General features: G+C 35.3%; 1 protein-coding gene across 5 annotated transcripts in view; it reads left to right on the forward strand.

Annotated features, from left to right (window-relative positions):
• The window catches only part of ETAA1 (ETAA1 activator of ATR kinase), a 16,070-nt gene continuing 2,466 nt past the window's right edge, over nt 1-13,604 (forward strand). Inside the window, exons 1-7 of one of the 5 annotated variants that reach the window (XR_006595644.1) lie at nt 1-369; nt 803-895; nt 1,520-1,648; nt 1,917-1,993; nt 5,864-5,976; nt 6,230-8,265; nt 9,609-9,691. Coding sequence is in view for 4 of the 5 variants with exons in the window: in XM_019827293.3 (XP_019682852.2) it covers nt 147-369; nt 803-895; nt 1,520-1,648; nt 1,917-1,993; nt 5,864-5,976; nt 6,230-8,265 (2,671 nt within the window). In the remaining variant the exon portion in view is untranslated. Of the gene's footprint in view, nt 896-1,519; nt 1,649-1,916; nt 1,994-5,863; nt 5,977-6,229; nt 8,266-9,608; nt 9,692-13,604 lie in introns of all 5 variants that reach the window. The other 4 variants (XM_019827293.3, XM_003984065.6, XM_045054294.1 and 1 more) reach the window with 4 other exon arrangements.

Consider the following 13,604-nt stretch of genomic DNA (forward strand, 5'->3'; position numbering starts at 1 on the left):
CAATCAGCGGCCGCCTCTTACGAGCGCCCCATCGGCCAAAATGGCGGCGGCCGTTGGCGCGGAGACCCGCTTGTAGTTTCATTGCTTTACTCCTCCCGTTACAAAATGTGAAAGGAGGAGCGGCTGGCGGAGGGGGGTTATAGGCAATGAGTCGGCGAAGGAAACATGGGGACAGCCCTGGCCTGAAGAGCACGCCGCCCAAAGCGGCGGCGGCTGAGGAATGCAGCTCGGTGGTCGAGCCAGGGAAGAGGCGGCTGAGGTCGGCCCGCGGCTCAGGGCTCCGCAGGGCCGGAGAGAGGTCTCCCCGGCCCGTGCCACAACAAGAGCAGCCTCCAGCAGCCGCTTCGTGCAGTAAAAGTAACCCCGAGGGTGAGACGTCGGCAGCGCGGCCTCTCCGGGCTTGTGCGCTGCAGCCCCACAGCCCGCTTGCCAAAGCGAAACCTGGGGTGCGGGTGGGGGTGGAGTCTGAAGTGTTTCCTTTCTCTGGGCTTCTCCCCTCGTGAATCCGAAAGGAACACGACGCCACAACCCCCGCGTTTGAGCTCTGCCCTGTTCGGTTTGACCACTCCCTTGCCGCCGCTACAGAAATAGGTCCTGTGATTTACCTGTTTGAGGAAGGGCGGCTATTTCTAGGCTGCTCCTCCAGTCATCAGCAGTGGCAGAGTGAGGAGAGCTATCGGATAGACTTGCTGCCTTCATTCACCTTGCTCCCAGGAGACTTATTCCCCTCCCCACTTAAACTTTTGCCCTGACTTGCTTAAGTGGAGGGGTCATGTGAAAAGCCGTATCTCTTTCCTCAAAGCTTTGGTGATGTCTCACCTCATTACGAATAAGCCGGAAGTTCCTGTGTATGCTGGCCCTCAAAGTAGGAACCTAAGGGCCCCCGAATATTCTGGTCAGTTTTTGGTGTTCCATTTTTTAAGGATTTCTAATAAATCCTGGTAGGCACTGCACTTCAAACAAATGCTCTTACAGTGTGTTCTTAAAAGTCGGCTTTTGTTACCTTGTCTTTAGTTTACTCTCATAAAGCAGTTTTGGAAAGAACAACATTTCTTTGTAGAAATGTAAAAGTGTAACTAGACAAAACTAACCAAGAAATGGGTCGTTAAAGCTTTTTAAAGTAATTAGTGTAAGTAGGATAGAGTTGATGAAAGAGGGCTAAACAGACTTTTACTGCTGGGAGCCGTTTGGTTTTTGAAATATATCTATAAATTATAGGTGGTTCCCAAAGCCTCCAAGTTCCAGTGGTAATGAATGAAGTGATTAGATCATACACTGTTATACATTCATAGAGCTACTAGTCTATCTTAAAATGCTTGCTATTTACAATGTCAAATTTGTCAAGTATTACAAGGATTTTTATGTGAAATATTTCAGTTGTGGTTAGAGTAATATCATCTCAGAAAATTTTATAATTGTACCATAAAAAGTAACCTAAGGGATATTTGACATTGGGGTATTATGAAGTAAAGTAATGCTTTGCAATGCAACAATTGTTTTTTAATCTTATTTTACTTAGAAAGGTATGAAACACCAAAGAGAGTGCTGAAAATGGATTTATTGTCATCTACCTTCAGTTCTCCTAATGATCCAGATGGACAGAATGATATCTTTTGGGATCAAAATTCTCCAATGACAAAACAGTTAGGTAATTTATTATTAATTAGCATTTTTATCTGGGTAAATATTTGGTAAATGATTAGGATTTAACTATAGAGTTTCAGTCAGGTAGTAGCAGGAACTTTTATACAACAGAAGTTTTTTGAGAATCTTCCGTGATTGTTATGATATACTTGTGATGTCAGTGCACAGTGATCTAAGCCATGCTAATTAAAATTGTTTTCTAAGAAGTGACTGCTGTTCTTAAAAATTAAGTTTTTTGTTTACAATTTATAGAAATGTTTTTGTTTCTTTAGGTAAAGGAAGAAGAAAACAGATTTACACTACTGATAGTGATGAAATCTCACATATTGTTAATCGTATTGCTCCTCAGGTAAATATCACTAGGTTTGTAGTTTATTTAAAAACTGAAAATTATGCTACTAGGCCCACATATAGTTCACTTGGATGAGAAATATTTGGTCTTTTACAGTTCTTCTGAAAATAGAGCAGTAAAGGTTACTTTCACCTTTTCTACTACTGAAACGTAGGTTTTGAAAAAAGGGACATAATGTATAATTGGTAATATATATTTTCCTAAGAATGTATCTTTAATTTTTTTAGTGATGAAATTCGACTAGAGCTTTGCGTTTATTTTTTTTATAATTTTTTTTTTAACTTTTATTTAGTTTTGAGAGAGAGTCAGAATGTGAGTGGGGGAGGGGCAGAGAGAGAGGGAGACACAGAATCTGAAACAGGCTCCAGGCTCTGAGCTGTCAGCACAGAGCCTGATGCAGGGCTTGAACTCACAAACTGTGATATCATGACCTGAAGTCAGACACCCAACTGACTGAGCCACCCAGGTGCCCCTGTGGTTATTTTAATGTTGTTCAACCATATATGGCCTCATTTTTAAAGTTACTAAAATAATAGAATCAAAAAATAAAAATTTAAACTTTTAAGTTTTTTGTGAGTGGTATTTGTTTACGGTCTACAGCCTACTTTTTCCCCATTAAAATTGCTCTTCTTAATACTTGTGGACTAATAAGATCATTGAGCAACATTCATAAAAGTGGAAAGAACACTAGATTTGGAGTCAGTTCTGAGTCCACCTCCTATACTGAGTCACCATACGCAAATCACTTAAGTTCTCAGAACTTCATTCAGCTATAAACTAGAATTAGTACTTGTCTTGCCCTCTCCATTGGACTATTAGGAGGAATAAATTAGTTAAAAATTCTTTGTAAACTAAAGAGCACTATAAATGTAAGGTTATGTTATAGTTTATGATAGTTATTTGCTATCATAGAATCATCTTCAAAAGTTTCTTTCTCTTTGTTTCAGTTCCTGTACTGCTTGAATGAAATAGAAATACAAGTTTAGGGGCGTCTGGGTGGCTCAGTTGGTTAAGTTAAGCTTCTGATTCTTAGTTTTGGCTCAGGTCATGATCTCGTGCTTATGGGATCAAGCCCTGCATGGCGTTCTGCTGACTGCATGGAGTCTGCTTGGGTTCTCTCTCCCAATCTCTGCCCCTGCCCTGCTCACGCTTTATCTCTCTTTCTCAAAGTAAATAAACTTTAAAAAAAAAAAAAAGAAAGAAAGAAATATAAAGTTTAAGTCAACCTCTGTTTTGATCCTCTTCTCTCTCTTTTTCTTATTTAACAATATTTAAGTCTAGAAAACAGTTTGGGATTTTTTTCCTTGACATACCCTTATCAAGGGTTTATTGTTTATGGTAAACAATAGATGGCACTGGCCCAAACTGTGGTTACAAGGAATCACCGTCATCCAGGTGAAGGAGACAGGAAATAAAGTTTTCTTTAGTGGCTATAAAACATCCGAAATTACAGTTAGCACAGTCAAAACAACTATGTTGCTACTAGCTCTGCATTCCATGTTTGGCATGTCATAGAAATTCATTTTACATATGGTTCAGTAGTTAAATAGCTTTTATGCCACGATACTATTTACTTCATAAGTTAACAATAGATCTTCATTAGTTGTGGGTTTCACATGAAAGAAGCATATAAAATGTGTTTGGGCTGGCCAGCTTAAATTGTGATAAAAAGATAGTTGAGTAAATTACTGGACCCTTTACCTAAGTGGGCTGGAAATAATAGCTCACATAAAGAAGTGGCAACAATATGCAAGTTGTAACTTGTATATAAGAAAAAACACAGTGAAATTAGTTGCTTTTAAATGTTACTTTTTTCAACTAAGCACTTTTAAAGCCTATAGATATTTGGTAGTATCAAGGTCTTTTAAAAGACTGACATGTTCTCATAATGACATAGTCATGCTTTTTATTTTTAGGTGAGTTACCCCCTCAAATAGTTATTTAAGTCACCTTGGTATTTTCAGAGGTGACATTTTTTTAAAATATGCACTTCCATATTCAGTGGACAATCATTTCACTTTCTTCAGGGATACTTTTCATATGGTGTTTGTTTGAAGATGTATATTTTTTCATCATTTTTATACAACTACACACTGTATATAGGAGTAAATGAGGTAATATGTTCAGATACCTTATAACACCTGGATTGTAGTTGGAAATCAATGAATTATGCAATTATAATTAAAGACATTTTAAAAATATAATTAATATAAAAACATACAAGGCTGTCCTACCTTTATTCTCTAAAAAAGTCAATTAATTTTAAAATACTTGGTAAATGGACAAAGTGCCCATAATTAAATCATTAAGAATGTTATTTTCCCTAAATTCAAGGTTGTTGAAACAAAAGTGGAAATGTATAGAGTCTAAAAGTAAACTTACTGATTTACTGGAGTATTTTGTGAAACTAAAATCTACTAGGTTCAAGTGGACATCTAAGAAAACTGCTAAACTGCTTGTTGATTGAGGATTTTAAAGTATCAAGTTGTAGGGATCTTTTCACCTAAACCTAGCAAATAAATGTAAACTGATATATTCTTTATGCCTAGCATTTTGTTAGATGCTGAACTATAATAATCATAAGATCATTCCATGCCTTCAAGTATCCTATAATCTAGTGATAAGATTATTTTTACCTTGTGTGATATTATGTTCATTCTGAGTACTGTGTTCATTCTAAGTACAAAAATAGAGTAGAAAATGGTTAACCTATTTGATTTGTTGGTTTGGTTTGTAACTAATGAATAAACTCATTTTCTAATTTTTTGCTTGATCAGATGACTGAAACACATAGCAAAAATATCCAGGATTAAAATGGCTTTTTCCTATCCTTCATAGTGGTCAAACTTCTCTTTCTCCTTTCTCTACTTATTTTTGTTCTTATTCCTGCCTTATTCTTAGCATTAGTTCTAACCTTGCATTTTCTAACTCATTTGTGAGTTAGTGCAGTCCTGTTGACCTGAATTCTAAGTGTTCCCAATTCAGGTCAACATGGATTGTCCAACTTTAGATAAAGATTATGATGGGGATAGTGAAAATATGGAGAATCAGGTGATACAGAAAGAACTCCGTATGAATCTCTCTTTATTCTTAGGAAGTCAGTTTTCTTTTTTTTTTTTTTTTTTTTAATTTTTTTTTCAACGTTTATTTATTTTTGGGACAGAGAGAGACAGAGCATGAACGGGGGAGGGGCAGAGAGAGAGGGAGACACAGAATCGGAAACAGGCTCCAGGCTCTGAGCCATCAGCCCAGAGCCCGACGCGGGGCTCGAACTCACGGACCGCGAGATCGTGACCTGGCTGAAGTCGGACGCCTAACCGACTGCGCCACCCAGGCGCCCCAGGAAGTCAGTTTTCTTTTGATAATAACTATGCCTTTGCCATTAAATATGCACTTGTTAAATTCTTAGAACTTAATTTTTTTTGAAAATAAGGAATTACAAATTCTGAATATTTTCATTTCCTGAAACATAAATGGATCACTTCTTGCAACTTGTTATTGCCATCCTCCAACTTCTCATTGTTCTGGAGCTTGTTTAGTAAACTCTCACCTTTCCACAGTTTATTGCTTTAGGAAGATAATTCAATGTAGTTAAAGTTTTTCTTTCTTTCTTTCTTTCTTTCTTTCTTTCTTTCTTTCTTTCTTTCTTTCTCTCTCTCTCTCTCTCTCTCTCTCTCTCTCTCTCTTCTTTATTTCTTCCTTCCTTTCCCTTTCTTTCTTTTTCTTTTCTTTTTTTCTTCCTTCCTTTCCCTTTCTTTTCTTTCTCTCCCTTTCTCTCTCCTCTCCCTCCTTTTCCCTCCCTCTCCCTCCCCCTCCTTCCCTTCTTTCCTTCCTTTGTAAACATATCTCTTTTCCCTTCTGCCAAAGGATGAAAAACCAACAACAAACTCCATGCTAGGCATGTGGATTGGTGCTTCTGCTATTCCTTGTACTCCTAGTGTAGCAAAAGGCAAATCAAGAGCAAAAATCAGCTGCACAAAGTAAGTTCAAACTTTTCAGCTTTTCTGACGTTCAGTGGAGTAAATATATTTAATAATACTCTGCTTTGATTTTGTTAATCTATTAAAATATTTAGAAATTACTTTTTTCAGTTTTGACATGTAAAAATTTAGACTTAAAATAATTGTGTTGAAATTTTGAGTTTTAATATATTAAAATATGTTTGATAACAACTGAATATTTATAATGACTCTTAGAAGCTTTCTTAATTATGACTTTTTAAATGTTTAATAGGTTGAAAACACAAAATCAAGAGGAAGAACTTATGAAATTGGCTAAGCAATTTGATAAAAATATGGAAGAGCTAGATGTGATTCAAGAGCAAAAGAAGAGAAATCATGATTTTATCCAGACAATTTCAGAAGCAGAGACTTTAAGTAATTATAAAGATAATGTACAGATGCAGTTATTACATGATATAGTCCCAGAAATAGATAATGCTATAATGAAGAACCCAATGGAAGAAAACACCAAAATGTCTGTGATAAATGATCAAAATAGCAGTCAGAAGCCATTTGACCAAAATGCTGAAGCAGCCTTTAATGCCATTTTTGATGGCTCTACTCAGAAATGTAGTGGACAGTTCAGCCAAGATCTGTCAGATGCTTTTTTGAACACAAGTAATACTACCTTTGGAAAGAAAAGCGCTTTGAAAAAGGAGAAAATCATTACTAATGAAACTCTGGTCACTGAAAAACTGCCACATAAAACCCCAGGATCACTTTCTTGTCAAGTAGATACTCTTGGAATGACAAATCCATGTGTGACTTCTTACACTGAGAAGCCAGAAGCTTTTAATAAACACCTTGATGCATTTCCTACCAGTGATTTTGAGGATGATTGGGAAAACTTACTAAATAATGAACCTTTTGTTATGCAAAATGTCAAAATGTATGAACTTTCCCCAGCTCCTAAAACAGCCCAGATTGCTGATCAAAAGAGTATTTGTAACTTTAACAATAAGTGTGATAAACATAAGTCAAGAATGAATACAAGCCTAGGTGCCAGGTTAAGGGATTCAAAAACTGTACAAGATCTCCCTTCAAAGACACATAACAAGGAATTAATAGATTCTGGAAAATACAGTTTTTCACTAAATCCAAATGATGAACCAAACAAATTGCCATCCAGTGGATATATAATGAAACTTGAGAAACCTTTCAATAAAATTGTTCAAGACTGTTCAGTTGCATCTAATCTGACAAAAGTAAAAGAAGATATGCATACTAAATTTACTTCTAATGTAAATACTTTTGAAAAGTCTACTTTGAACACAGGATATTCTAATGAACAAGAAAATAAGTCCACTTTTAATCAGTCTTTTAAAGCACCTGCTAATATAAATCCTTTTGGCTCTGCAACTTTGGGCAATGAAACCAGTGTTTATAATACAAATCAGACTAATGCATCAAAGTTAGGTTCTTTCTTTGATGACTGGAATGATCCATCATTTGCCAATGAAATTGTTAAAGCATGCCATCAATTAGAGAATACCTGGGAAGCAGATGATGTAGATGATGATTTATTATACCAAGCATGTGATGATATTGAAAGACTAACTCAGCAACAAGACATTAGAAAGGGCAGCAAGATACCAGAAAGTACACTTGAGATCAATAATAGTTCCAAACATGGAGCCAAAAACATATTTACTACATCTAAACAAGAAAGTCAGTTGGTACAATCAAAACATTTGAATCTCAGCAGCACTTCAGGGCACACATCTTTCACAAATAGCTCACAATTAAATAAACCAGTGAAGATGGATAAAAGGGAAATCTGTGGAAATTCTCCAAGTTTTTTAGGTGCTACAACAAATTTGACAATATACTCCAAGAACTCAAATTGTCATATCAATAATCTGCATTTCTCCTGGAATAACACTGATGTTCCAGTACAAGTGAAAAGTCCACAGTCAGTTCTTACGGGAAGTTCAAGTTTGAATGTGAGTTCAGATTATAGGAATACAGAAACTGCTACTTATAAGAAGAAATTAAGTACTCAGCATCTGTCCCATAGGAACACAAGAGATGGAGATCAGAGTGGCCTTAACAGAACAGTTAGGTTTCCTAAGTATACATTTACAAAGATGAAAAATTCTCAAATTCTTTCCCAGTTTAATCAAAATTGTCTACCAGGAAGTATTTCTGATACCAAAATTACACAGGGTTTGGAGAAAAATAAAACTCCTGTCCACTCGTTTTGTGGGAGGGCTATTCAACAACAGTGTTTGGTGAAACGTTCTGAATCTTTGAAACAACCTTCAAAAGGTATGTATAAAGTAGTTTGAAAATTATCACCTGGGAAAGTAGCTAACCTAGTTATTTGTTGTATCGAATTTGTGTAACATGTAAGATTAAAAAAGTATGACATTTAACTAGAATTCTTAAAGTGACTCTTAGGAATAATTATGCTGTAATATACAAAGAGGGGTGATTTATGTTTTCAAAAGACTGCATCAGATTCCTAGCTTTTAACTCAGTGACTAGCATATAGTAGGTATTCAGTAAATATTTGTTGAATGTTTTCTGAATTATTTACTAGGAAATTGTACTTTTAGATCTATTTATTTCCAAGAGATTATGTTTACTAAATATCTCATTGTTTTAAAACTTCATTCAGGGGGGCGCCTGGGTGGCGCAGTCGGTTAAGCGTCCGACTTCAGCCAGGTCACGATCTCACAGTCTGTGAGTTCGAGCCCCCTGCGTCAGGCTCTGGGCTGATGGCTCAGAGCCTGGAGCCTGTTTCCGATTCTGTGTCTCCCTCTCTCTCTGCCCATCCCCCGTTCATGCTCTGTCTCTCTCTGTCCCAAAAATAAATAAATGTTGAAAAAAATAAATTAATTAAAAAAAAAATAAAACTTCATTCATACTCCTATGTTTAGCAGAACATTGAGGTGAGCAATATTTGAAAATTCAGAGCATTCTAATTAAACACATTTGCTGTGATGGTTAGAATTGCAGTTTGCTTACTCAGTACAGCCTGTCTGTCATCTTTGATTTTTGATTCCTCTCCCACAATTCTATCAAGTTGCATTGTTTCTATCTCAGAAAAATACATCTTAAAATTGTCCATTTTCCTCACTCAGCCTCTACCTCCCTTATCCAAGCTAACATTTCTTAACTAGATTCCTGCAGTTCTTTTATCTCTTTTCAACTCTAGTCTCCAAACAGTAGAATACTCTTTTAAAAACAAATAGGCAAACATGGCATTCTTGTGCTTAACTACAGCCTTCAATGATGGCCATCATCTTTCAAATAATATTCCAACTTTACACTGATCTGCAAGGCCCTGGATTATCACTCCTTACCTGCCTACCTTCTTTTTTACCTCACCTACCAAGTAAGTTTCAGTTACATTAGCTGTCTTTCAGTTCTCAAACAGCATAGTTTCTTTCCTAGTTCAGGAGCTCTGACTATGCTGTTCCCAACTAAAACTATTTCTTCCTGATGTTTGTCTCCCCTTCTCCCCACCCCCATCCGTCTTTTGGTTGGTGCTTTTTTATCCTTAGGTCTCAGTTTAAGTATGACCTTCTCACAGAGACCTTCCTTGAACAATCTATAGGTCTTTTCCTTGTCATTTTCCATCATCTCTCTTATTTCTTTTATCACAGTTTGCAATTAAGTATTGATTATTGTCTGTCTTATCTGTGAATACCTAGACCTACCACAGCATCTCCCACATAGAAGATGTTTAGTAAGTATCTGAATGAATATCATGTAATATAATGTGAAAAATCTTATTCACTGATACTGTAATCTTTTTTAAAAGGCACTGTATCTGGCATAACTACTTGTACTTCTTAATGTCCAGTTCTTTCTCACAGCCTTACATTTTTACAGATGCTATTTCCTTCACCGAAACATAGTACCCCCACATGCATATACCAAATCTGCCTGGCCATTTTCCATTTGTCCTTTAAAACACAGTATGTTTTTATTCAGGTCAATAATTTAGGTTCACTTTCTCTCGGTTTCTCCAATACCCAACCTTAACTTCTGTTACAGCATTTACTGTGCTAGCTTGTAATTACAGATGTTTTTTAATCAGTCTCCCTCACTTCGGGCTAATATTAGGATTTTTATCTATTATGTAGATCAATGCTAATAAGGTGAGGGAGATTTTATCTTCTTTTAACATTACATCATTGTTTTCTGTTTAGATTCTAAATGGTGCTTTTGTTGGCATTACTGCTCAACTTTCCTATTTAAGTGATCTTTTTTTTTTTAACTCGTAACAGTAATATGCTCGTTGTTTAAGAAGAAAGAAAGCAGAGTAAATTAATTTGAAGTGAAAAATTAAATTCTCAGTTTCTCTTTTTGCACAGCCATGCCTCAGGAAAACCATAGCTAACAGTTTAGAATACATCATTTAACATTTTCTGTGCATATAAAAATGTACGTGTGTGTGTGTGTGTGTGTGTGTGTGTGTATGTATGCCTATACATCTATCAGATGGAATTATATGCTATGTACCTACTATTTGGCAACTTGGTTTTGCCTTCACTTAACATAGCTATCTTTTCCAGTTCTGTTTTGTTTTGTTTTTGTTTTGTAATGTTTATTTATTTTTGAGAGAGAGAGAGAGAGTGCAATTTGGTGAAGGGCAAAGGGGCAGAGAAGGAGACACAGAATCTGAAGCAGGCTCCAGGCTCTGAGCTGTCAGCACAGAGACCAACGCAGGGCTCAAACCCATGTACCGTGAGATCATGACCTGAGCCGAAGTCGGATGTTTAACTGACTGAGCCACCCAGGCGCCCCTCTTTTCCAGTTCTATGTATAGTTTTGCTTCAGTCCTTTTAATGACTGTGTAGTATGTCATTATATGGATGTACCTGGATCTATTTCACTGCCTCTCTATTGACAGGAAGTTCAGTTTGGTTGCATTTTTTACATTACAAACAATACTCCAGTGAATATACTTCTACATAAATTTCTGCATGCTCCTATGATTGTATCTGTTAATTACTGAAAAATTGATGTAAGAATGTTTTGAAGTTTAGTGGATATCATTAAATCTTCCCAAAAAGTTTCATCAATTTATATTCTTATCAACACCAACAATTAATATTTCCCTATATTATAGCCTAGATATTTTGAAACTTTAAAAATTGTTGTTAATCTATAATTTTTATTTTTATTTAAATAAATCATGTAAATAATTTAAATTTATATTTAAGTAAATGTATTTAATTGGACCAAACTCTCAACATGAAATTATTTAAATACAGTTATAATTATGTTAAAGAGTACTAAAGATCTCTCTGGAATATTTGAGTTTTCCCAAAACTATCTACTACCTTATCTGCATATTTTATGAATGGATAATCTGCCTTTCAGTTTATCTTATCAATTTTTTTAAGTTTACTGATAGTACCTAATCTTCTAATTAACATTAATCTATTTTCTATTGTTTCCACTTTATTTTACTTTGTTTTGTAGCAAGCTACTTTCTAGAGAACATCTTTGAAACAAAACCCATTTAACCCTTGTTTTAAGGCAGGGTTTGGTAAACCATGGCCCATCTACATCCAGCCCAGAGCCTGTTTTTATACAGCCAGCATGCTAAGATGTTTTTCACATTTTAAATAGTTGAGAAAATCAAGAGAAAAGTAATATTTCATGACCTTTGAAAATTACATAGAATTCAGATTTCATTGTCCATAAACTAAGTTTTGTTTGAACACAGTCACATCATTTATATTGTCCATGGCTGTTTTCATGCTACAATAACAGAGCTGAAGAGTTGCAACAAGAGACCATATGACCTTCAGAGGTTAATATATTAACTTTCTGGCCCTTTACAGAATTTTTTTTTTCCTTCCTGATTTCTGCCTTATAATAAAGATTAAGAAGAGCCACTCTTGGGGCGCCTGGGTGGCTCAGTCGGTTGAGTGTCAGACTTAGACTCAAGCCCTGCATCAGGCTGTGTGCTGTTTCAGAATCTGTGTCTCCTCTCTCTGCCCTTGATCACGGTCTGTATCTCTCTCTCAAAAATAAACCAACATTAAAAAAAAAAAAAAAAAAAAAAAAAGAGCTACTCTTGCTTTGTACCTTGAAATAGTTCGAAACTTTGCCATGTATGTTTATTGCAGAATGAGCTAAAGGAAGGGCTGATGAGAGAAAAGGGTGACTCTCTCTAAATCAAATTTTCATGGTGTGACTTTATATCATTTGAAATTATTTTTCCAAGAATTTCACCATGTTAGTTGTAAACCCAGTTTTAGGGAGCTATGTTCTTTTCTGCTGTCGTGGATTATTAATCTGTTTTCCTTCCAAACTTGTGGTCAATTGAACGCAACTGTGTATGTGTGAATTCTGAGTTTCTTGTATTTCTCAGCTTTGAGACTAAAGTATTAGATGATTAGTCAAGCTAATTATAAAGTATCTTGTAGCATCTTTCTATAGGGAGAAATAGCTACAAATCTTTGAGGTAATAAGTTTAGGAAATAAGTCATCAGAGTCATCTAGGGAGTTTATCTGAAATATTTCTCTCTTACCCTGAATACCCTCTCCCATTTCCAATTATAACAAGAAAGGAAGGGGAGACAGATAATGTATTTTGGACAAATAATCTCCCTTAGGTAATAAGAGAAATGTCTTAGAACAAATTCTAAACCTGTGTCTAGATGTTAGTGTAAATAATATTTCTCTGCCAACAGTACTACAGATTGTTATTCTATGAGAGACAGATTTTACAACATAAACAGTTTTACCAATACAAGGTTGCTTAAATATGATGGTCTTAATTTTCAAACATCATTTAAATGAGAAAATATGTTTGCTAATTTCAAAGTTTGATTCTTATTAGCATTACATAGATAATCTAATATTTTAGCTCAAAGTGACTTAACTCTGGAATTAAATTCATTTTATTAGAACTCAGTATTTTGGCAGAGGTAGAATTGGATGTTACTAAAATCAAACTTAATTTTATTTTCATTTACTTAATTTAAAACACATTGTTTATTTTATAGTACATTTACCTAAAGTATACTAAAAGCATACTAAAATATGCTGCATAGGAATGTCAGAATGCTTCACATTTTTATATATTAAAAAGACATTCAAATTGAAGTTTTCATTCAGATATTAATGCTCTTTGAAATAATCTTTTTAAAATGTTTTTAATGTTTATTTATTAGAGAGAAAGAGAGATAGTGAGCATGACTGGGGGAGGGGCAGACAGAGAAAGGGGGAAAGAGGATCAGAAGCCAGCTCTGTGCTGACAGCAGAGAGCCCTGTGCAGGGCTCAAACTCACAAACTGAACCATGAGATCATAACCTGAGCCATAGTTGGACATTCAACCAACTGAGCCACTCACGTGCCCCTGAAATAATTTTCTAATGTTTATATAAAATGTGTCCTCCAAATAAAAACATCTGACAGTGAATTATATATTTATTGACATGATAGATTTCACTGGATCACTCTAAAACATTTTTTCCTGAATGGCTAAAATGAAAATCTTAGAGCTCTCTAGAGGAAAAAAAATTAGCATGAATATTGATACAGCTTATAGTAAATGTATACTATTTAAGGTGTTGATATTTGAATTCATTATATTTTGACTACCTTTCTGTTGAAGTTTATATATAACATCTAAAAT

The sequence above is a fragment of the Felis catus genome, chromosome A3 (genome assembly GCF_018350175.1).
Source record: "Felis catus isolate Fca126 chromosome A3, F.catus_Fca126_mat1.0, whole genome shotgun sequence".
NCBI lineage: Eukaryota > Metazoa > Chordata > Mammalia > Carnivora > Felidae > Felis > Felis catus.